The sequence below is a fragment of the Pyxicephalus adspersus genome, chromosome 6, assembly GCF_032062135.1.
Source record: "Pyxicephalus adspersus chromosome 6, UCB_Pads_2.0, whole genome shotgun sequence".
Taxonomy (NCBI): domain Eukaryota; kingdom Metazoa; phylum Chordata; class Amphibia; order Anura; family Pyxicephalidae; genus Pyxicephalus; species Pyxicephalus adspersus.
The window spans coordinates 64,872,818-64,899,227 of record NC_092863.1 but is presented as its reverse complement, the minus strand read 5'-3'; the positions used below and the strand labels follow the sequence as shown (position 1 = coordinate 64,899,227).

The 26,410-nt window shown below is 40.2% G+C and overlaps 1 protein-coding gene across 2 annotated transcripts in view; it reads right to left on the bottom strand.

The window, feature by feature from the left end:
• The window catches only part of CDO1 (cysteine dioxygenase type 1), a 43,617-nt gene that overhangs the window by 12,905 nt on the left and 4,302 nt on the right, over positions 1-26,410 (bottom strand). Inside the window, exon 1 of one of the 2 annotated variants that reach the window (XM_072416062.1) lies at positions 2,240-2,488. The exons of the other annotated variant lie outside the window; for it this stretch is intronic. Coding sequence (XP_072272163.1) covers positions 2,240-2,409 — 170 coding nt within the window. The 5' untranslated portion in view covers positions 2,410-2,488. Of the gene's footprint in view, positions 1-2,239; positions 2,489-26,410 lie in introns of those variants that run through there. 2 annotated transcript variants of the gene reach the window in all.

Here is a 26,410-nt window from a genome sequence, read left to right as displayed (position 1 = left end):
GCCAAGTTCAGACGCGTCCTTGTCCACGGTCAAAGATTGTTCTGGAATTACATTCTAGCCACCTGTTTGTACCGGAGATGTTGCAGGGACACTCATGGACATTGCTCTCTAAAAGCAAACACTGCATACTTTACAGCAGCAAATGTTCTTCCTGGCATATGTTTGTGTAGCCTACACATTGCAATATATGTTTTTTAGCATATGGTGAAATGAAAAGGATTATTAAACAAGACTTCAGGTCACTTGACATGTTACACTTCCTTCACCAGATCAGTCATCCAGAAGGTGTTTATTGGGGTAGCAAATAGCCAGACTAATTTTCTCCAGAATGTCCAACTAAGTGAGCAGTAACCTCAACCAAACAGAGAAGGGTACAAACCAGCCATTCTGAACCAGGGGTGCTCCAGAGCTTTCCAGAAGTTCCTAAAACAGTTATCAACTTCCCATTCCATGAAGTCTGCTTAGTTCTGGAGCCAGATGCTTGACACTAATGTTATATTTAGGTGTCCAGAAGAGTGACATTCAAGCCAACACTGTATGATGGAAATACCTGCTGGCTACAAATGTTACCAATGTTGGAGGACTCCCCACCACCCAAATGTTTGGTATATTAGGCGTTCCCGAAAACCTAAAAGTTAGATTAAGTATTCCTCAGGGGGTCCGTTTAACAAGCAGCTTCTTTAAAGCAATAAAAAAAAAAAGTTCTGGTCTAGATATCAATAAAGCCAGAGTAAGAATATCGCCTAACAGCTCCGATCCACCCACATTCACCTTCCCCACATCTGGTCTGCAATACCCATTGATTCCCAGTATTAGGGAAGCAGGTGTCATGGGGACCCAAATTATAGTTATCAATCCTGCTTAAGCTTGGACATGGAGCATTTGTTCTACAAGGACCTCATTTCCATACAAAATCAGAAAATGCATTGGGAAATTAAAATCTTGTGCAGTTTTTAAATATCAAGCCAACCCATTAATTCTTTACGTAAATTGTTCCATTTTTTCAACAGCAGAATGTGTTATGTGTCCTTAGATTACCAGGCAATTCCAAAATACATTTCTAACATTTGTTGAACAATTTCTGTGCATTCTTTGCTGCCATTGCAGTAATATCTATACAATAATTAATCACCATTAATAGAAAAGATATGTTTATTATTGCAGCCCCTTTTGGATAAAATAGAGATTAGCTCCCTTGCCAGGTATGCAATGTGTGAATTGAAAGGTTTACTGTAACCAGTCAGATAAATTACAAATCTCCCAATGTTCTGAACTTTTCAATGTAAATCTAAAATGTAAATGAAGTTTGGGAATACAAATCTCTATATATTGATTTCCATTGCTGATCTACTTCTGAAAAATCTCTTTTTAATTGCAGATTTGGAAAAAGACATCAGATTGATGGAGGAACCTTGTGTGATCAGTGAACTGGTTCAGATTTGTGGTCTCAGAGTGGTGAAGCCATTGGATTAACATGACGATTACTGGGAGGTGACACTATTCCTATTTTCCTGGACTGGTTTCCATGAATAAATTATTCGATGAGAGAGGGAAAAAAATGGTAAAAACATGTGTCCTTGGAAGATGAAAAATAAAAAACAGGCTGAGCTAAGCAGGAGAGGTGTCACAATCCGTGCCATGTGATTGGCTGGCCCCAACACACCCCCTCCACTCCCCGAGCCACCCACAATACAGCCTGATGATCTGCGTGGCATGTTCACACACTTTACTCCGCGCTGGGTGAAAGCACCGACACCAAGATAATCAGCAAAAACACAATTGCTTAAATAAGGAATATCTAATCTAGGAGACATGGCATAAACATCTAGAATATACAGCTGCAATAAACCTAAGTGATAGCACACAATCTGATAATATAAAACATGAGTAATTCAAGGCTCTTAAAAAAAAAAAATGATTGTAGAAGACTAGAACTTCCCATTCATACTTCTGCCAAAAATAAACATTTCTTCTGAAATCAGGATCTGCAAAACACTTAACAGTCAATATAAGGTGCCAGCTCCTAAGGTAGCTGACATGATCAATATGGAGAGATGGAGATGAATAAATTCTAACATCCAGTAAGTTACATTTTTTTTATTACTAGGTGATATCTTCAGTAACACATTGCACAATCTTCCATCCTTTCTGATCTCTATCCATGAATCATTAAGTCACAGTTTAATTAAATCATGACATCATTAGCAATAATAAGTATTACATAAAAGTAATCATATACCTGTATGGGTCAAGCTTGGCATATTTCATCCATTCTAGTGGATTACTCTCATAGGATTCCACTATATTCTGAACTTCCTCTACATTGACTTTATCGCTGGAAAAGATTTGATGCAGGATCTGGATCAGCTCATCCAATGTCTGTGGCTTCAACACCTCTGTGTGATCCATACTACAAAGTAAGAGCTGAGATGATAACTTTCCCTGGGGCTGCAGAAGCTCACTGACAAACAACTGTGCACAAGTGCAGCCTTTCTTCTCTATTTAAGCTGGCCAACTTGCAGAGGGATGTACCAAGTTTCCTAGGGGTGGTGGAGAGAGATAAGTGTTGTGTTTGTCACAGATTCTATTTCTCTTTTATGTTGTTTTTACATTACATGCAGCTTAATCAGCACACCATTGCCCTTGCACTGATAAGATATATCATACCTTAGTTTTCCATCAATATCATTAAACTCCATGAGCACTGAAATCCTCCTTTTCCAGAGTGCATCACATACTTGCTGCTGCTAAGCTTTAACATAGGGGGCTGGTAGGGGGTTGGTTGAACCAGGAGTCAAAGAAACCTTTACAACCCCCAAAATAGCATTCACTCCTATATTGGTGATTGCAACAATGATCAAAAAAATGATGCTAGCTAAAAATAATGCACAATGCACTTCCAAAGCAGGATACATGAGAAAAAATTTTCCTGGAGATTTGTGATTCTGTGTTACTTTTTCAGCAAAATATGGACACTGTGCTATAACTTATGCTAGAAGATATGAAAAAAAGGAAATAAAAAAAGAACCCATAAAACTTCACAAAAAAGTTGCAAATAGGCACCACTGCCTACAGAGTTTTTGGCCACACCAGGCGTGCCCAACAGATGGATCGCAATCTATTGGTAGATCACAAAGGCAACGCCAGTAGATCGTGGAGCCCTGCCTTTCATAATAAACTACCACGCACAGGAGTTATTAAGCCCGTTTTTTTTTTGGTGGATCATTTTGACTAGCTCGCAAGCCAAAAAAGTGTGGGCACCCCTGGGTTACACAGTACCTCCACTGCCCCAAGGAGTGTTCTGTTCCTTCTGGTTGGTAGTATCAATCCATTTTACTTTTAGATAACTTGTGGTAGCTGCCTTACCTGACTTTTTTTTAAAGTAGAAGTTTGCATATAACTGCTTGGAAATCTTGAGGAAACCCAGTTAAGTTCCTCAGAAGAAAGTGATTGCAAGTGTAAGAAAATAGCTTTCTGAAATGCATCTTCCTACAACCACATTTAACCATGTCACCTCTGGGCTCAAAGCCTCAGTCCTCACAACATTTTTTTTTAATCATTGGTGGAGTTTTAAAAACTAATTTACTCCTTAGCATTTTAAAATATTTAGATATTTATTCAGCAAAGTGATTGTGCTATCATTTCTGGCCACTTGGGAGTTTGAGGGTGGTGTTGCTGTTTGGATTTTGTAAGCAGCCTAGATTTGATTCTGAATTTTTCCACTGAACATACCTGTTGTTCAAGCTAGTGAATTTAGCTTGTTCAATGAAGAAAGTGGGTGTAACTGGCTCACAGGAATGTGGCTGAGGCCTGCAGCCCAATACTTGCCTTAGGCTATGTATACACGTTCAATAATTGTCATTGATCCTTTCCAAATGACAAGACTAAACGCGCGCTGTACATATAGTGCCTTTCTGCCCTATAAAGAGGGGAGGGGGAAAAAGACGGCGCAGCACCCCACTGTGCTCTCTCTCTTTACTTTCACTAATATCATGCCTAGTTATTGGTTCCGCCAGGACAGATTCATGAATGACATCGGAGCGCTGTACATACGCCAGATTTTTATCCAATACCAGCCCTAAGGCAATTCTCGGACGCAAATCATCTGATGTATGTACGTAGCCTAAGTTACAAGCTTCTAACATAAGTATTGGGCTGGGGGTTCCTGTAAGTCCTTTCCTGTACTTGCCTCTGTGTGGCCAAAGGCACTGAAACTAAACAACAGAAAAGTCAAGCAAACGTAAAGGTAACTACTACTAGCTTTAGCAAGGATTGTGGAAACATCTCATAATGGCAACCAGTGTGCTGACCTAAAAACTCATGTACCCGAGTGATAAAAGAAACCGTTATTATTCTAAAGTTTTTGCTAAAAATTGTAATATCAGTTTGAGGTGGTCTGATCCTTAAATGTAACAGGAAATATATTCAGTATTAAACAATATATTTGGGAAAAAAATACAAAACTCTGTTTCACTGCTAATTAAGAGGTTGGTGGTGCATCGAGTCCTTCATTTTAATACTTTCACCATTTGTCACTTAAGCTGAAAAAAATGTGAAATAAAATTATAAACAATCTGCCCATAGGTTCCTAATTTTGTTTTCCTGTCTGCCCTACAGAGTCCCTGCAGAACAATAGGAGCTTTACATTATTCACTGTTCATTTCATCCCTATTTAATGTACAGCGCTGCGTAATATGTTGGCGCTATATAAATCCTGTTTAATAATAATAATAATAATAATAATAATAATTGGATTGCTCATTGCTACTTGAATGGTTAATTGCCAGGTGAGCAGGAGAGACATTGATTAGTTACCAAGTGTATTCTGCAACAAATTCATTTAGGCAACATTTGTACATGTAGCTTATTCCTGCTCAGAGATAAATGTGTATTCATATAGTAGGGGTTACTGTCGCTGAGGCTGTTGTTTTACAACTCATTTGTCCATCTATGGGGATAGAAGAATGGCTGGAGCCATTGTCTGGAAACTATGACATATATTGTGCAATTTTCTGCAATGGGTTTGTACTATCATTTAGTTTGTTTACAACTTTTCAAAAAGAGTAAATTTCTCGTACTGCTTTTCCTTCTTAGATACCTTCACACATTCCTTTGTGCCTCAGACCCCTCTATTGTGGAATATTTGTAAACTTGTGTTGATAGGAATATATAAACTTCTATGGATAACCTCCTAATGCGGGTTAATGTCTGTCAAAGTGATGTAAAGGTTTCAGTATTTTCTGTTAGCATGCTGTTTATACTCACATAGGTGCAACAACACCTATATATTAAACTGTGATTTATAGTTCTGCCTTCATAATAGGGGGACTTCTAACTAGAGTTATAGGCCTTGATTTATTAAAGTTCTCTAAGGCTGGAGAGAATTCACTTTTATCAGTGAAGCTTGGTGATCCAGCAAACCTGGAATGGAATTCCTAAAAGTCATTAGCTGTTTGTTAGCAAATGTTTTCAATTCTGGGCCAGATCCATTCCAGAATTGCTGGATCACCCAGCTTCACTGACAGAAATGTATTCTCTCCAGTCTTTGAGAGCTTTGTAAGTCTGCCAGTAAACACTGAAAAAAAAGATTAATAAATGATAATCCCTATTTAATGTACAGCACTGCGTAATATGTTGGCGCTAAAAAAATCCTATTTATTATTATTATTATTAATATTAATAAAAAATATTAATAATATTCAGTAATTTTCCTTTAATATGGAATATTATAGTTTTTTATGTCAGTAGAATGATCTTTCACAATGCAACACAACTGTTCCATGGAAAGTCTAGTGAGTGATGGCAGGAAAAATACTCAAAACTGGCTTGGAGCAAATTTTCCCTTAGTGGGAAATCTCACATCATTCTCTCATTGGTGAAAAACAGAGCATCAGAATATATTGCAAATATCCTGAATGTATTCCATTCTTGGGAGTGTTTCTACAGAACAACATCTGTCTGTGTAGTAAAGTAATGGCTTTTCCATGCTTTATAGTATAATATTTTTTCATTTTTTTCTCTGACATGGGGTCATTGCTTTTTTCAGTAGGTTGGATAAGACTTATGGGGCTTGATTTATTAAAGCTCTCTAAAGCCAGAGAAAATACACTTTCTTCAGTAAAGCTGAGTGATCAAGAAAACCTGTAATGGATTTCTATTGTTATTTGCTATTTTTAAGCAAATGTTTTTAATCCTGGAGCGAATCCATTTCAGGTTTGCTGGATAACCCAGGTTCACCAATGAAAGTATATCCTCTCCAGTCTAGGAAAGCTTGATATCGTCATATAAGAGTTCTGGAGGCTTTGTCATGGAAGCCCAACAAATAGACATAAACTGACTTGTACAGGGGCACTGGCATCTAGACATTAACAAGAGAACTTTGACAACAGGTAAACGTTAGGAGCATGGAAATAATCAACCTTTACCTTCTTTCCTAATAAACATAGAACAGTTATTGTGCAATCCAAGACCAGATAACCTCCGCCAATTCACCAACTACCACACAACCTACGTAACAGAGCAAAACAGGGGAATCTAACATTACATTATTGGAATGGTGGTGGTGGAGTATATAAGAGTATAAAAACCCAATCACTACTTATATAAACATGTAATTTGTAGGAATGTTTGAAGGACATTGTTCAGGCATTTCCCATTAGAGCGTGACCATGCTGTGACATGAGCTACAGGTGGAGGCTACAAGCAGCCATTTTAAGATATTACACGGCATGGTCCACTGTTCCCATCAGAAAATCCATCCTGCCATTACTAGAGTGCATACATGTAGGCTGTGGGCCTACAAGACTAGAGAAGATAGACTATCCATCATGTGAGAATCTGGGTGATCCAGCAAAACTGAGAAGCTTAAAATTGTTTGACAACCAAGAGCAAGTGATTTTTAGGAAAACTATTTCAGGTTTGCTGGAACATGCAAGTTCTCCATTCATTCATTCATTGGTCTATTTTCTTCAGTCCTGGAGAACTTCAATGAATCAGGCCCTGTATGTGGGTGAATAGGGGCTGCAAAACATAGGCAGCACTGGGATGTAATAATGGATGGCACTTTGTATGTTGTTTTTCAGTGCTATCATTTTAGAACAGTAGAGTAAGGGGGGACCTACCTGCACTGCATAACTCAACATCTATTTTGCTGCCATGAATTGGCAGCCCATTTTGAATGAAATGGATGCTTAACACAATGTATATTGATACAACATAACATATTGATATACTGGGTCCTTAGTGTTTACATCTATTTGGCACTAAATGTAGCTGATCCGTCAATAGTCTGGAATAAATACTGTATTGAATTGACAGTAAATGACAAACAATAATGACTGCAATGCAAAAACAGCCTTACTTTATAACATAATAAAACGTAAGTATTTTTTAATAGATGAATTATATTTATTCACCAACATGGTATAAAGAGGTACATAGGTCATAACAACCAACGGGAATAGGACTCCATAAACACACTACACAAAGATTAATTCTGGTTAATTGTTATAATTAGAAGTAATTTATCAACATGTTGGATCATAAAGCTGACAGATAGACCTTAACTACAAGGCATAGATTGGCAAGCCTGGGGAAAACTGATCTCCCTCCACAGTGCCACAACCCACGACCAATTCATTCAGAATACTGTTGGCTTTCAAATGGTAGACTGACTTACCGGTAATTTTTTTCAGGAATTGTGTGTCTTAATTTAAAAAAGATAGATCTTTGCAATATGTTGTTAGTCTAGAATCTTTGTAGAGAAGTAATGAGCAGGGCGTAAAATGCCAATACAAACTCCCAAGCAAATCAAAGAGTGATGAATTATAACTGGGTAAATAGTATGTATGCTATTTTTATTGTTATCTTTTTTGAGGTGTTTTCTTTTTACTGTAGCTGAGCAGTGGGCGTTCACTTCAAGCATAACATTTTTTTTTTTTACTCTCAGGAGCCAGCATGCGAAATAGAAGTTTCTAGCTGGCAGTTTGTAACTTTTGCAATTGCCTCATCACAGTTCAAGTCTTTACAACAATCCCCACCTCTCAGTTTTGCTTCAAAGCTAATGAATTCAGCCCTAAAGCAGCTTTTATTACAGGCTAGCCTGTGGTAAACAAGGCCTTCTGTCAGATGGGCCTGGCAAGCTGTCTACTCTGCACAAGTATTGTTTGCTTTGCCTGCTCGCAGAAGCATGTAAGCCACATATTCTGTTCCAATAGCACTGGGAGAAAACACTCAAGAGGATTTTTTTTTTATAATAAAAAGAACTTTGTGTAATATGTACTAACCTTTAACAAGTTGGAGCTGTGTCGGTTTTCTCAGAATTAGACCTTTCTTAGAATTAGTATATTAAATTATAACTAAATTCTAGGACAGTTTGTTTGCTTTAGCAAATATTTGTCTGACAGTCGAGGTGTACTTATTAAATATTTATTAAATGATTTGTGTAATATATATTCCTGGTTGTAATGCTAATTTATACATTGAAACATTTAAAGAGAGTTCATGTTGCAATAAGTGTAAATACACTTGCCTCCATGGCATTTGTTTTACCCAGGTTAGGTGAATATTTTATACAAAAAGATACCTGGCATTTAACCCTATTTAAAGTACAGCACTGTAATATCTTTATGCTATAAATACTGTTTATTATTATTATTATTGTTAAGTGTATATATTATATATATATAATTTTTATTAAGCAAGGTTTATTATTACAGTAGATAGGAATTTTTCTAACAACAATTCTGCCTTAGAGTGGTAGGTGAGCCATTCCTATTTATACTACCTTATTCTTACTGTGCAGGTTATGAGAGGTATTTCATAGCACCTATGAAGGGAGAGGTTTACACCATTTTAGAACCTAATCATTATCCTCAGCGATTAAATAATCCACTGTAAACAAAGCCATAGTAATACCCTTTCAGACCCTTGCAAACTGATGCTGTTAGCCATTCCAAGCCACCCCTTTTCAATATTGTGAGACTCAACATTGTGGTTTTTGTGTCAAACACAGTTCAGCCACAGTCAGCCTCTATGTGTCACGTATAACAGGGAGGGGAGGGAAAACAGAAAGGTGTTGGTCACTACGAGGCCTCAAATGACTAGGGAAAAGGGAATGGTCACCCCTTGCAGACACCCTAATCTTGCTCTAACTCCTAACCATATGAGCATCCCCTGATGGTAGGAATGCTCATACTCAGGAACCTAGACCCTACTAGCCCTGTATAGCCCTGGCAGTAGTGTCTGGCTTGAGACTGCTGGTTCCTTCCCCTATGAAGGACCCAGTGTCTCCCTGAGGCCTAGTAAACAACTAAATAAACACAAAACACCAAAAGTAAAGCAACTTATCTTATTAGCAGATAACAACAGGAACACAGGATGGCTCAACACTCCAGCTATTCACAACCCAGCAGTGAATATCAACCACACAGCAGGAAGTGTGGAGCCAGACTAAATGGAGGAGCAGTAATGACCAGCAGCTGCACCTGATACAAGGGGAGTGGTCATTACAAACAACAACACAGAAACAAGTAAAAACAAAGAGACTGTCAGATAATCACACATGCAGCTTGTCTGACAGATCCTCAAACATCCGTCACGGAAGGGACCGTGACACTATGTCATGCGGTTGAGAGTCGTTGAAGTTGCGTTGTGCTGTGGTTCAATCTTTTCCAGAAGTTCTTTCTCAGTCTTTTAACAGCAACTGCAACCACTTTTCAACTACTTTGAACTACAGTTCAAAGTGGTTGCAGTCAGTGGTAACAGCTAGTTCAGTAACCGCAATCTACCGCAAACACAAACCTTCAACCGTCTGCACAAAATAGTTCCCAACCACTTTTATTTATCATTAAATTGCAAAACCTGCTGCATAACTCTATCCAAATATCAATAGTACTAATACTGTACAGCTGCAATTATATCATGCTCATATATTCTATAGGATATATGAGTAACACTAAACAGAAATATTTTTGAATTAAACTGCCAATTAATGTGGTAAGCAAATTGATATGAAAAACTAAAGGACAACACAATGCCGATTTTGTGCAATTTTAGGTGTAAAAAAAAGTTAATTATCTTACTGAAGATCTTGATGTATAATTGCCCATCAGGGATGAGTTGTGTAACTGTAATGACCTGGCAAGCACACTTGGAGCTCTTGTTGAAGTTTAACTAACCATACAAATTAACATTTTCCAGCCAAACAGGATGTTCAGTTTTTGTTTTGTTACACTTTTTTCAATCGGCTACCGGTACTTTGCCAACAAGGTGTTTGTCTGTTTACCTCTCACAATGCCCCTATTACATCACTGCAGTCATGAAGCACAGTGTGAAGTCCTGATAAATGGGAACATATATGGATCATAAATAAATGATTTACAGAGTAAATGTGAAACATTTGAAAGAGCTGATTCTGTGTTTTCTCCACTAATCTCTGAGTATGGTGGAGGAAAGAACTCCGTATTGATTGATTTATTAAATTATATGTGGTCTCTCTGAGACCACATATAATTTAATAAATAAAATCTGCAGGTTAACATTCATTTATTTTTACATTAGTAAATATTTCATTCTCATTTAATTGAGGACAATTACTTTTTTTAGTATTCTTTTGCATATGAGGTGATATTTACATTTTTCAACACTGCGTGGATGGGTGACCCTATTAATCAGTATGTTGCTTTTTCTTCTTCTTTTTGTATACCATTAAGCCCAGCTTCACAAAATACCTTTTTTTCCCATTTCTTTTTTGTTACCAAATGTTTTTATTGAGAAATAGTAGCAAAAAACAAATACAAAAAGTCACATAAATGCAAAAAAAGGGACATTAGGAAAAAAATAGAACAAGACAATACAGAATATCAAATACACAGTATACGAGGAAATAGGGAAAAGGAGAGGGGGGGAAAGTCTGTTCCTGAAGCCTGCAGATCCTCCAGAATACCACTGAAAACAGAATATAAAATAAGTACTAGAGCAAGCAAGCTTTTAGAGGGCCGTGGTGCCCTGGAGAATAGGGTAACTGTAAACAATCCAGGGGTCTCACACCTCTAAACCGGTCATGGGTGTCAGTCAAAATGCTGTTCAGGCCCTCATTTACCATGAATACATCCAGTCTAGATTTAACCCCACTGAAGGCCACTCCCTCAGTCATCCAAGCCCCGGCTATTGCTTGTTGAGCCACCAGAAAAACAAAGTTTTTTTCTTTTTACATTTGTTTTATTAATAGACCTGCTAAAGTGCTGCTGCTGGTGGGAAGCACTGTGATCAATGAAGTGGGGCATGTAGGAGAGGTGTTGAGGGCAGAGGGGAGAAATTTTAGAGTCAGTCACAGTGGTGAAACTGGGTTTGGTGTACAGGTGTGGTAAGTGAAGGAGGACAGTGTTCAGCAGAGATGGTAATAGCATCCAGTGATAAGAAGGTTTGGGTATGGCAAGGAGAAAGGGGTTATATTTGGGTGATAGTGCTGGTGCAGTAGTGGTGTAAAACATGGTTGCAGGAACTGTTGTGAGTGGCCCCTTCTTGAGTAGCTGCCTGCTCTAATCCCCAGAGAGAAGCCAGAGTTGGTGAGGTGCTGGCTTGAAGATTACAGTTCATGCTTAAACTGCAGAAAAAGTCAGGTGTAAGTTAACAGGTCAAAAGTAAGAAGGCATGTCCCTAAAACTAAAACACATTGGGCTATGGATAAGGAAAAATCATCAGGCCAATCATCAGAGGTTGTCCATCAGTAAACCAAATACAGAAATAAACAGAAAGTTTTGGACATGCTTTATTTTTTTTCAAAATTTTGATGAAACTTGTGTTGGGATTTAAACAAATCAATAAAAGAATGTGCAGAATATATAAAAGGGGGGCATCCCACAATTTGTTTATTATATCGGTCGATATCGAAGATAAAGGGAAAAGAGAAAAAGATAAGTTCCGAAGAACTAGAGAAAAGTATCTATACATTTGGAAAAGTAATGAGAATAAGAAACTGTTGGGCTAATTTGCAAGAAAGAATAATATAATTACTTCACGGAACTGGAGTTTTAAACCATATAGATCATGTACTAGTAGACATACATTTTTCATTGTTTATTATAGATATTAGGAGTTTTGGAGGACTTATTAGCTACCCAGACTACCATATGGTAAGATAGTGATAAGGGAAACATTGACTAGAGTGCCCAGAACAAAGGGAACAATGAACAAGAACAAGGATAAAAAATATTAATAATTATTAAACAAATAAAATAAAAATGAAGAATGGAATACAGTAAGTCAATAGAAAATATTTCGGCAAGCTGAAGAAAGACATAGGATGAGTGGAAAGAATATAAACTGCAGGGCAGCAAAAGATAGAAAGAATAAAGCAAGTGAAAGGTGAAATAATGCTGTAGTAAGTGAGTAAAACAAAAGGAATCTATGAAAACGTGAAGAACTAAAAAGAACAACAAATAAAATACATACATGGTAGAAATATGAAATGCTAACAAAAATTATAAAAATAATAAAATAAACTAATTTATCAAAATGGAGTGAGAACATTTTGTTAAACGATGATGGGAAAAGGATCTAAAATCTGAACTCCAGAAAAAAACTTCGCTAACCCTGAAATGAAAGGACTAAATGCTCATTTATACATAAAAAACATAAAATTTGCTTACCCTTCTTCAGTGGTCATGTGAACTTGGGGAATAGAGGATCAGATTAATAAATCTTGTTATAGTCCAGTTCAACAGGGAATTTACTAACTGAAACCATATTCAATCAATTTAATCTTAAGAATTTGAAAAAGTGAAAGAATGCAAGGAAAACGACTGGAGTGTGGGTATCATATGCTTAATATAAAAAGCAACCCTGTCATATGTGAAAATTACAGAGAATCACTAAATGTGTTTTGACCCACTAAAATGCAATTACTCATTATGCAGGAAAATCTTCGGACAGTATTAGTATGACTTTAGGTCATATAAAAGCATAACCGATAAGATATTTATAATCGGTTAGATAATGGAGTTCTATGAGAACAACCGGGAACACACTATTTTCCAGATATGGTATTTAATAGGGTAGATAGGAGGGGGGGGGGACTCTGTAATTCACTTGAAAGTCTGAAATGGCTCAAAAAATATAAACCCCTATTCAAAATGTTCAAGTTTAAACTTATAGTAGGAGGTAAGCAGGAAGATGGACTTTCCACAGCATTAATAATCTTTGCCCTTCAAAATATCAGAGAGAAACGATATTTATTAGGTCTTGTCATATCGGCACTTATGTATGGTATAGTCATGGGAAAGAGTGAGGAATAATTAAATAGTATATACCTATCAATGGAACACCTAGCACAAGATATGGGCATAACAGTGTACAATAAAATACCAGAGTATATTAGAATGTCAAACTCCCAATATAAACAACATTTACAAGGACTGGTAGTAGGTAAAAAAAATGTTTGGAAGGGATCTCTAACTTGACCTATTTAGGAATACTACTAAACATAGGAAGAAACACTGCGTAGAGTTGAGGGGATTCTCCCCTATCCCAAGAGTTATTAGGAGTAAATTCTAATGCCAGCCCCTAGTGATTAATACGAAATTGAAATTGTAAGAAGAAAGAAAAGAATTGTAGGCAAATAAATACAGTGCCCTCACTTTTTTCGGGAATGGACATCCATCCCCACTCCTATTTTGCAAAGAATTATTTGTTGGTCCATGGCTGTGGCCTGTCCCTCCCCCTGCGGGGTCAGGAGAAGGACCCTGCTGGGGGGTGCACCGGCCAGAGCAAATATGTTACCATGAATATTTACCGAAGACAGTTTACTGAAAACTTACAAGGCCACAACTATATAAAGGGATACAGACAAAAACTGGTAAACATCACCATCTGCTGCTAGATCCAAAGTACTATCTATCACACAGTGCAGAAATGCTTATAGTTAGGGGATTCCATGCTCGCGTTGTTTCCTATTAATGGAGACACAAAACAATAAAGCACAAAAGAAACTCTAAGCCTAGAAATAGATTTCAACTATGAGCACATTTTTGCCCTGACAACTACTAATGAGAGATTTATTGAGTAAATCATTATGCTCCCTGTAGTACTAAATAGACACCAGTCATGGAAAGTAGGTATTTAGTTATGTTGGGAAACATAATCAACATCACAGGTAAGTTACTGTCCAAAAGAACAAAGTTCAAATTTAACATGTTTCACAGCAATTTTTGGAGCTTCCTCTTCAAAACATAAGGAATGGTGCCTGTAGCAAGATTGTCTGAATGTTGTTTTGTTGCCAGTAGCAGGGGGAATACAGGCAACATCACGCCATCAGCTCACTCACCTGATATGCATGACATTGCAGATCTTTGAATTTTAAGGACTTACCTGTTTTCTAAAAAGCTACAGCTGCACCTGGCAGTACTCTCTTGAGGTTTGGTTACGTTTTCACTTGGATATATATCAAGTTGCATATATTGTATTACAATGCATGTATTATTACTGCTCCCAAGGAAGCAGCTCCAACAATTGCTGTGAAATGCGTTAGTGTACCCACTATTCTTGGCCATTTATACATATGAACAGAAACATTGTAGGAAAATTCTATGCCTAGTCAGGTTAGGAAGAATAGTGGGCATTTGTTGTGTTTACATGTTTAACTGCGATGATTAAGACTTGAATGGTGGCTGCTATACATACATTTTAATATGTTTGGGTCTTCGGACCTTTTTTATGTAAGAGATGTAAATAAAGTTGTTTACATCTCTTGAAAATTGTTTGTATGGTGTTGTATTCTCTAAGGATGCATTAAAATCCTTTTCTCTTGTTGGTAAGGTGGAGTTATGATTACTGATGTTCCTATATACAGAAATTGTGACTGTACTTGTTATATGAGCCTCTACTTTATAAGTCCTTTTTTTTGCCCTGGTGGCCACCACAGGGGAGGGGTAGAGGTGGAAACTCAAAGATGTGCTAAGGGGCCACATGATGTTGGGGAAAATATAGTGCTGAGGAAGTGTACCTTGCTTGGGGCTTCAAAATGGCTACAAACAGCCTGTATAAAAGGAAAAATTAGCTAATTGGCTCAAACACGCGTGCATGCTTCTGTGCTTCGTGCACCTGTAAGTGCATCTTAATGCAAAGGTGTTTGTATTCCTGATACTAATACCAAGCTATTTTTTTAAGGTTCCGCATTAGTGATTTTAGAAAATATAATCAACACCCCTTGCATAATTTGTCATTCTGAGTAACTTTCTAAGTAACTAAATCTCATTCCTTGTAATATCTTACTCACAATAAATATGATATACATTCCTTGGAAACTTCTCAGTTTGAGCGATCAATCTCCTGTTCATTCTGCTATTTCTACCTATCACATACCAGGTGCGTAGAAAATGTTTCTTTTTTTTGTATTCTGTGTCCTTTGCATATGGGAAATGGTGATAACCAAAATATCATTGGATAGTAGGTAGTACTTGTTGTCAAGGTCAGCTAAAAAACAAGAAATTATAGTAGCTTGAGATAAGGACACGTGAAGAATTGCAAATGATGGGCGTATTGTTGTCAGGTTTTCAGAGCCTAGTGTTTCAGAGCCTAGTGAAATTTGGCACAAAACCAAGAACATTTGAGATAACTATGATAAAATAACTTGTCTTGTTTACTACATCTGGCTTTTGATGAGATTTTTTTGATTATAAAAAAATGCCGATGACTAAATAATACTTGAACCTTAAAATGTATAAAAGGGCCAAAGATTTATTGAGATGCACACATTCTTTCTCACTATTATCAAAAAGTGTTTCTGTGTGCCACTAACCTATATAAAACTGCAAAAATACACATTATAAGTTAGCTTATAACTAAGCTATGATTATTATCAATAATATTAAACAGTTTTTTATAGTGCCAACATATTATGCAGCATTTTTCATTAAATAGGGGTTGCAAAGGATGGAAAGATACAGAAGGAGGTGTGGACCTTGCCCACAAGAGCTTACAATCATGTCAAATTTATGTTGCTGGAAACAGTAAATCACTGTATGACATCATGTGACTACTGTACATATGTCAGGAAAAAAAAACACATCTGCAATACAAATATATATATACAACACAACAAGATGCGTCAACCTAAACAAAGTATCTGTAAAAAAGGTAACGGGCAGGGGTTTCTGGCATGAGGAAGTGGTAAACGCATAACAACCTCACTGCCAGTGTGAATTACAGCTTTGACTGTAATGCAACTAGCCTGAAAAACAATTTAATTTATTTTCTTTTTCATAACCTTTCCTCTTATCACCCCCTCTCTTCAGCTTTGGAACATGATCAATATCTAAATCTATATTGATATATCAATTTATCATAAATCAAAACTCTGCTATAGAATGTTCACATTCAATAAAAGTTTTTGACTTTTTTTTATTTCTACACCTGATATCCCCCTAGGGCTGCAAATAATATTCAGTGAATGCTATGTTATAGGCAAGCTTCAGGAAACAGTAATTGACTGGAAACATGTTAGGTGAGACTTTTGGCGGATTAAGGCTACTACAGCCCATTTTTGAATCAGTTAATTTCTGCGCATAAGAGCCTCCTAAAAATTTTTTGATTTGATTTTTGTCTCAGCAATATTCATTATAACAAGATCTTATGAGGAATAAGGTCCAGGGTTGTGTCTCTGGACTGTCCTGAGCCAACAATCTGAACGGGAGACATGTTCCCCAGCTCTGGCCGGTGCACCCCACCAAACGGGGTCCTTCTCCTGGTCATTTCCTATTGTGACAGCTGTGCACTTTTGATGATTGGCCACTAGGTGACAGAACGAGTAATTGATTTAAAGGGAACTGAAAGGAGAAGTGTAGAGAGATGTGCCCATTTGTCAGTGAATTCCAGACAGATTGACTGGGGGAATAATTTATAAATACAGTTTATGTGTTAAAAATAGAAAAATATATTAAAGAGTTTTTCCACATTTGTGTGGATTTGTCAGCTGAAAAAAAATTAGCAAAGTATTTATAGTTAGTGTGGATGAAATAGTTTGGCAAAGTATGTAGTAGATAAGTTTGGACATTTTTCTAAAGAAATTGATCCTTTAAACTGACCCTGATAACAGACAACAATAAGCTACCTGTATTAAGGTTCTATATTTAGTTTACTTACCTTTTCGGTAAACTGTTTGTGGAAACACCACGACAACAGTGTGCAGAGAGGTGACTGGTATTCCATACATCTAGAAGTATGAAATATATGTAGTTTCTAGCAATCACAGTAATGGGATCTAATGAGTATCAATATCATCCTGTTCTGACCGGGGCACTTTAAATACTTAGGCAAGAGAATGTGTCTTCCGGAAAATCCAATGTGTTTGTTGGCACCTACAATTAATGGGGAGGGTTTTTCTTTAAAATTCAGCAGAAACAGATCTCTGATAATAAAACTGTTATCAGAAGCAATAAATGAATATTGCAGCAATTGTTTACTTTAGAGGGGGTTAAAGGAATTTCCTTGATTTCTAAAGATAATACAGAAACTCTGAGTTCCGCTGTGCTGCAGAAAACATTTAAAGAGTTCTCTGTAGCTGAATTGTTAGTGATCATCATCTCCTTGGCTTAGCACCTACAGTTTCTGGTGCCAATGCAAATACAGGCTGCGCCCAGCTATGTAGCTAAAACAAGTAAATTGGTTAAAGAGTGATACTGCAAATTATTTAAAATATGTATTTTATATGTAAAGCAACCACACATACTCATTGCCCCTGATTCATCAAGCAGAATCGGATGATCGCTCGCGCATTCGTACGATCCGAAATCGTACGCCGTCGCGCTATTCAGCAACTGAAAAAGCTCGCGGCCGGAGCCGCGCATCTCCAGCAGCTTTACACTGGCGAGCTTGCATTAAAAGTCACTGTTCCCCTAAAAAATCATTCTTTCTAATGGCACACATATTACCCTTAAACCAGTCCAGTTAAATAATAATGCTCATAAAAAAATAATAATGCTCATTATTATCAAGCCAGGAATCCAGCTGGCAGTGAGGAGGCGAGTGTACAAGCGCACTCGACTCCGAACCGCGGGAAACCGCGCTCGCTGGTCGCGCTTCCAGCGAGTGCGGATTTTATTGATGAATCAGGGCCAGAGTCTCTCTTGTCTGGAATATTGCAGGCCCTCTGAAAGATACTCTGCTACTTTATGTCTTTCTATCTTTCAAACTGAAATATCATTTTGAACTGAAATTAAACATAATAATTACCTCAGGATGCCCCAATGTCAGTGGTCAGTAGTATAAAAAAAATTCCCCTGTGTTATTGGCAATAATGCCCTTATATACTTGGGATTAGTAAATGTGTGTGTCATTAAACAGAATGGAGCCCTGTGTCAGTGGTCGTCATGATACCAGAACCTGCCCACTCTCCCATCGGAAGTTTAAGCCTGCGATGGGAGAGAGGGCGGCTTGTGTTCAGAGACACAACCCGCACACCACCCTGAGCCTGCAATTCCATACGAGAGACATAGTCTGCGGCTCTGGCCGGTGTGCCCCCCCCCCCCAGCGAGGTCCTTTTCCTGACCCCGCGGGGAGGCGGACTGGCCAGAGCCGCAGACCACCAAAGAATTCTCTTCACACGTGCCCATTTCCCACTATACCCCTGTTAATACCTATGTGATTTGAACATAAAATAACATGAGAAACAGACTCCAAGAAACTTTGGATGAGTAAAACAGCCTGAAAGGCCTACATAAAATGTCATGAATTGCAAGCTACTTGGAACAATACTTTATGACTCCTGGTGATATTAAGGGCCCATACCTGTTTAGTATAGCTCAAGTCTTTCTGTAGGACAGAGATTTATGATCACAAACTCATCCTGTATAGTCAGCTGAAAGTTCAATTGGAAAAAGGTGAGCTTTATGACCTCCTGCACAAGATTTCATTAATGATGGACCATGAATGTGATGGATGGAAATTAAAATGATCATGGTTCAAGGGGGGAGGACAATGGCTTTTTATGGTTTTTGAGAATGTTCTTGTGCTAGTTTGGTGATAGACCCCCCACACCCCCTTTTTCTCCTATCCCTTTCACCATTTATGACCACTTACCTTTTCTTGTAAAGAATATGCATACCCCTATGTATACAATGCCTAAAACCAAGGCACCCAAACAGAGTACATTCTACAGGGGCCCTGTGTCTATTCTTTAGATGCAAGGAAGGCTGTAAGGACACAGGGGAAGCTTCTGACAGCCCTGGGCAATTGTACAGTTTGCTTATTCCAGATGTTGACCCTGCTTATGAATAATGAACATGAAAAGATTTGAATGTTCAAATCATGAAAAAGATTGATGTTGTTACAATAGTGTTTGTATACTCCATTAGGAGCATAAAAAACTGAGGTAAGGAAGAGATGTCCATCCACCCCATATGTTAGCAAACAATCTATGCTAACCTTTATTTTTTTAAGTTACTTTATATATATATATATATATAGGAGAACTAAATTTATTATTTTGTAGCCATAACAATAAGGTAGGTAGATCAGGATTTTCCCATTTTGAAAAAAAAACAGTTTGTACCAAAAAGATATCAAAGAAAGTGAGCAGAAAGTTGGATTATTGACATATTTCCTGTAATTACTAATCGACAATACTTTGGGTCCATGATATTGGGAAAGGCAAATAAGGAGGTAATAAAGCTCTGTAGTTGTTTCCAACAATCAGATATATAACAAGAGCCTATCAGTGCCTTTCGCTTTGATTTTTTTATAGTAATAAAACTATTGCATAACTGTACATATCTGTCACAGCTGCCTGCCATCGGGTTGAAAAACTGATGCATAGACCTTTTAAATTAATCATAACCTGCAGATTTGTTGGCTTCACATCCATGCTGCAGTTTTCCTATTCTACCACATCTCAAAGGTGCTTTATTGGATTGAGATCTGGTGACTGTGGAGGTAACTTGAGTACAGTGAACTCATTGTCATGTTCAAGAAATTGTCTGAGCTTTGGGACATGAGCTTTGGTCCAATGTCATAAATGGAAGGCCATGTTCAGCAACAATATTGGGGTAGGCCGTGGCAATAAATGATGCCATGCCAAAAAAATTCCCTTCACACAGTTACACCACCCATATGAATCATTGCTACAAGGCAGGATGGATCCATGTTTTTATGACATTGACCCCAAATTCTGACCCTACCTTCCAATGTTGCAGCACAAATCAAGACTGCTCAGGCCAGACAAGTTTTTTCAATCTTCGGGTCCAATTTTGGTAAGCTTTTGCCAACTGTATGGCATGTTCTTAGCTGGCAGGAGTGGCAGCCAGTGTGATCTCCTGTTTAGGGATGGGCGAGAGAGCCTCTGGCAGTCTCGCAAAAATTTCCCCGAACTTCCAATGGGTCCGGCGAACCGATTTTGCAAATTCCATTAAAGTCAATGGGCCAACTTTAAACATTAATAGCAAAGCCCCTATACATGTTAGAACCACCAAATTTTCTAGGTATATGTAGAACAGTGGCAACAAGCGAAAAATACAAAGTTCCAAAAGACCTTGTGGTTTTCCAGAAAATGGCAGGCAAAGTGCCAGCAGGCAAATAGGATTTTTGCATGATGGACAGCGTCTAGAAGGCAGCATAAACATTAGGACATTGAGAAAGGGTGAACTAACCCACTAGCAACAATAAGAATGCATTGCTGTTTAATGTACGCAGCCCTATTTATTTTATATAGCTGCATAATTTGTTTATGCTATATAAATCCTGTTTATTAATAATATTAAATTGCTAGCTGGCATCATGACCTGGATGATGTGTTAGGCTGGGTCTACATGAATGGTTTTAAAAACGCATATAAATGTTCCTACCACGTTTATATGCGTTTTTATGCACTTTTACAAGCGTTTTAAAGCTTAACTTTAAAACACTAAAAATCTTTTATAAACGCCTATGACGCGTTTTACCGCGAATTGCCGCGATTTTACATAAGCGTTTATAAAAGTTTTACTTTTAACCCTCTTTAGGGAATGAGTACAGTGGTACATAAAACCCCTTACTCATTCCCTGAAAGGGTTAAAATATGTGTAAAAAAATTTGGACGAGGCCTTAATGTTAAATTATTTTATTAAATGTGTGTTTGTGTAACTAAACTTTTTTTTACAGGTTATCCCAATGACAGGATGATTCCCTGGGCTGCAATCATGACATGAGCACAGCCCTGGGACAGTGAGGGATCGCAGGGCACTAGGGGTTAAATGAGGACATGGCTGTCCATTCACCCCTAGTGCTCTGTGATTGGCTGAAGTTTTACGTTTCTCAGCCATTCAGCACTAGACATGAATGGGGAGACTTGTGCCCATTCATGTCTAGTGTTCTGTGATTGGCTGAAAAATAAGAAACCCTGATGACAGCTAAAGCATCATCAGGATTTCCCTTTCCTCAGCCAATCAGGGAGCAGAGCAGTCAGCGGAGCTCTGCTATGCTGACAGCTCTGCTCCCCTGATTGCTCCCGCAGCCCTAGAGCCCTCCTCTAGGGCTCTAGGAGATCCAGTAATCTCCCGCAGCTTTTTGGTAACTGGCATCTAGAGCTGGGTGTAGTACATTGACAATGCCACCCACCCAGAAGTGTGTAATACAATTTTAGTAAATGGGGTACTGACAGGCGACAGCAGCAACATCAGGAGGAGGAGGCGGTAGGCCCTGAGACGGAGCAGGAACCGCATTGGTAACTGGCATCTAGAGCTGGGTGTAGTGCATTGTCAATGCCACCCAGAAGTGTACAATTTTAGTGAATGGAGTACTGATAGGCGGCACAAGCAGCAGCAGCAGGAGGAGGAGGCGGTGGGCCCTGAGATGGAGCGGGGGTCGCATTGGTAACTGGCATATAGAACTGGGTGGAGTCCATCGTTAATGCCACCCAGAAGTGTGTAATACAAATATCTGAAATTTAGCTGAAAAATTATTCAAAGGCAATGGTAACTATCAGTGTGGCAGTACTGGAGGTTTTCATCTGAAGTTTGTCGGCCTCGCGGAAGCAGCAGAAATGTAAAGTATATTATTAGCTGGCACAATGGCAAGCATGACATTGGCGATGAATGCCACCCCTGGACATTGCGATAACTAGCGGAAAAATTCAACCGAGGCAGGCTCAGCTGACAGGGTGTTGGTGATAGGCACCCACAGACTCAGCACCGGAGCAGTGTTGGTTCACAGAGGCATCTTGGTTGGCCAGTGAGTACTTGTGTCAGTCAATCAGTGACATCTGCAGTGGGGATATGATAGTTGTTAGTAACCCACTTTTCGTTCATTTTCAAAAAGTTGAGACGACATTTTCCAGCGACAGTCGTGATCGGTTGTCCGTGACCACTCCGCCAGCAGCACTGAAGGTTATTTCGGACAGAACACGATAGGCACGAAAGAAGCTTGATGGCATACTGTGCCAACTGCGGGCAGATTTCAAACCTGTTGACCCAAAAATGAATGGCGTCACTACTGTCAGGACAGCGATCCTCTAAATAACTGTTGTCGTCAACACCACCACCACCACCAGCCAGAAAAGAGCCAAGGTAATCGTGCACCATGCGCTTCATCCGTTCTCGATGGTTATGCCCCTGCACTTCACTTGTTTGAGGTGGCTGCATCAGGTTTCGCCAGGCATCCAGAAAATCCCCCCTGCCTTGGCCTAAACTTTTGGATGTGTGCGGCCTGCTGCCACTACTGCTGCTGCTACAGGATACGGTGGAGGCAGTCCACCTCAGTAGGCACTGTCCCTCAGTAGGCACTGTCCCTCAGTAGGCGCCAAAACATCTTCCTCCTCATCACCCACTTCCTCTGCTTCAAGCTGCAGCAGTTCCTGTTCCATTGCCGCCACAATGCCTGGGGCGTGACAGCACAAATGCGGGTTGGACAGTTTCTGTCCAGCAGCCCCAACATGGTCTCCTTCATCATTATGATTATAATCATCTTCCTCCTCTAGCTCCTCCTGATGCTGGCTGTGCGCTATGAAGTGTAATGTCACCCTCATCCTCCTCCCCAGTTTCTTCCCCTCCTCTCCTATCGTCACTTTCCATCAGGCCACACAAGCTATTATCAAGCAGAAAGATGATGGGTATGACATCGTTCCAGCCTGGCTGCTCCCGACTCACAACGTTTGTGGCATGCTCAAAGGAGGCCAGTACCTTGCACAGCCTCTCCATCTGCAGCCACTGGTCACTGGTAAAATAGCTCAGTTGTATGGCTGTACCAAGGGCACCGCTGCCTCCATGCACCACGCTGACGAAGAAACGGCGGATAGCTAGCTTTTGCTCACACAGACGCTGGAGCATGTGCAGGGTGGAGTTCCATCTAGTCACAGTGTCACAAATGAGTCTATGTGGTGGCAGCCTCTGTTGTCGCTGGATCTTGCTAAGCGCCGCGGCGACAGTAGGGGATCGGCGTACATGGCTGAAGATGGAGCAAGCCTGTCTCAGTAAGTCCTGCAGTCCTGGGTACGTGCGGAGGAACTTCTGCACCACCAGGTTAAGTATGTTATGCGGCCCATGCGCAGCGCAGCCAAAAGGTTGGCCCCGTTGTCGCACACTACGTTGCCTGTTGCGAGCCGGGAGGGCGTCAGCCAAGCCTCAACCTCTCTGTGCAAAGCAGGCAGGAGTTCCCTGGCGGTGTGACTTTTCTCTCCCAAGGACACCAGTTTCAGCACTGCCTGGCAACACGTGTGTTTGAGGGAGCCGTAGTGGCATGCCCGCTTAACCACAGTGTCCTCTGCTACTGGCCTCTCAGGAGGAGTGTCGAAAAGAGAGGGGTTGGCGGTAGAAGGAATGAAGAAGGAGGAGGAAGTGGACTGGGGTGGCCCATGCTTTCCCACCACACCCCTCGGCAGGGGTACCAGGTACTGCAATGGCTCTTGCAGACTACCGCCTACTGAGCTATGCACCCAGTGAGCGGTGAAGAATAGGTAGCATCCCACTCCGTGCCTGGTTGTCCAGCTGTCCATGGTGACGTGGAATTGGGCTAGACACCGAGAATGCCAATTCCCGGGAGAGGTTACCCATTACATATGCATGTAAACTAGGTACAGCTGTGCAGGAGAAGTAATGCCTGCTTGGTATATTCCACCACGGCTCGACACAGGCCATCAGGTCAGGGAAGGGAGCAGAATCAACAATGCTGCATGGCAGTAGCTGCAAGGCCAATAGTTTGGCTAGACGCGAATTGAGCTCAATTACTCTTTTGTTGGAAGGGCCTGATAGCCTGATGCTTTGCGCAGAACTCTGGTAGAGTAGGCTGAAGAGACGGGGAGCTGAAGAGGTCACTGAAGTACCCATCTTGCGGCAACAAACGTCGTCTGACTCCACGAAACCTGTGGGCAGAAGCTGATACTTCATCACCGCTAGAAGTCTGTCTGGCACCAACCTCCTTAGGCGTAGTAGCCATTACAGTTGGAGGTGGAGAAGGAGTCAATGTAGGTGGAAGAAGAGAGGATGACGTGGTTGCACCTCCTTCAAGTGAAGGCAAGTACTGCTTCCACTTTGGTTTGTGGTTTTTGCCTGGACTCTAATACATCCTCTGCTGCTCTCATTCTAAACTGGTATTTCATCAAACCATCTCTTTGACTGAATCTTCATCCTTCACTCCTGGAACAAGTTTACAAGCCTCACTTGAACCCATATTATTGGACTGCTTCTCTTGGACTTCAGTTTGCCACATTGTTTATTGTACACATATGGTTCCCAATTATCTGTAAAATGTATTATTCATCCTGCTCTCTCTTTGTTGGCACTACTCCCTGCACTGCCCAGTCTGATAACTCATTGTCTCCTGTACCTTTTTACTTTACTGATACTCTCTAGTGACATCTCACCCAACCCAGGTCCCCCACACAGCCTCTACTTTCCATTCACTCTCAGTAAGACATTCCCTTCTCCTAACCTCATCCCCATTCACCCTACCCATAAGTCCTTACCCCCTCTCTCTGGCAGTCTATGGAATGCCAGATCTGTTGGCAACAACAGATCCCTGAACTTTCTGGCTCTCACTGAAACTTGGCTTTCCTCCTCTGCCTCTGCTGCTGCTCTCTCCTATGGAGGCCTACACTTTACACATACCCCCAGACCTGGCAACAAAGTAGGGGGTGGTGTGGGTCTCCTTCTCTCACCTAACTGTACAGAGTCCTTTCTATCCCACCCTCTCTCATTTTCACTTCATTTGAAGTCCACTCTGTCTGACTCTTTAGCCTCTTACCCCTCATTGTTGCTGTTGTCTACCGCCCCAGTATCACAATTTGTGGATAACTTTGCATCCTGGCTCCCACACATTCTTTCCCATGACCTTCCCACCCTAATCCTTGGTGATTTTAATGTTGCAATGGATGAGCCCAACCTTCCCTCCTCAGCCAAACTGCTCTCCATTACGTCCTCATTTGGACTCACACAGCACATCAATGGCCCCACACACATAGCGGGACACACTTTAAACCTGGTATTTTCTAAACTCTGCAACCTTGCCCTCCTTGACAACTCACCATTCCCCCTCTCTGATCATAACCTTATCACTTTCAACCTATCTAACCCTTGCCACATCCCAGACTTGGTCAATGGCAGAGAGATATCCGTAACCTTGACCACAACCTTTTCTCAAACTGCCTTGCGTGCCTAACCCCCTCCCTCTCCAAAATCACCTCCCCAGACGAAGCTGCCACCATGTTAAACCACTCTCTTTCCCTGGCTTTGGATAATGTTGCTCCTGCCACCTTCCGCTACCCCCACCCTGCCAACCCCCGACCCTGGCTCAACAACCAAACAGCTACAAAAGTCTGTTCGTGCAGCCGAGCGCAAGTGGAGGAAATCTGGCCTTGGCGCTGACTACAATACCAAGCTACAAAGCTTTAACACAGAGCTCACTGTCACCAAACAAAATTATTTCTGCGCAGTCATTTCCTCTCAAGCCTCCTACCCACGCAACCTCTTCCCTACAATTGACTCCCTCCTAAACCCCACACCTGCTCCCCCCACAACATCCTTCTCTGCCCAAGACATTGCCACCTACTTTAAAGATAAAATAGACAAAATCAAACATGATGTCGCTGCCCACCGAGCCACTCTAACCATACCCACCCCTTCCACCTCTAAATCATCACTGGCCTACCTCAGCCCTGTTACTGTGGACGAAGTCTTAACTCTTCTCGCATCATCTCCGTCTACTACATGTCCACTTGACCCAATTCGCTCTGATATACTTCGTGCCCATTCCTCCACCCTGGCCCCTGCCCTAACCAAACTATACAACTTCTCCCTTTCTACTGGTAAATACCCCTCAGCTTTTAAACATGCCATAATTCTCCCTATCCTAAAGAAACCCTCACTGGACCCTTCCCTACCCTCCAACAACCGTCCTATCCCCCTTCTCCCATATGTCTCCAAACTTCTTGAACGCCTTGTCTACAAAAGAC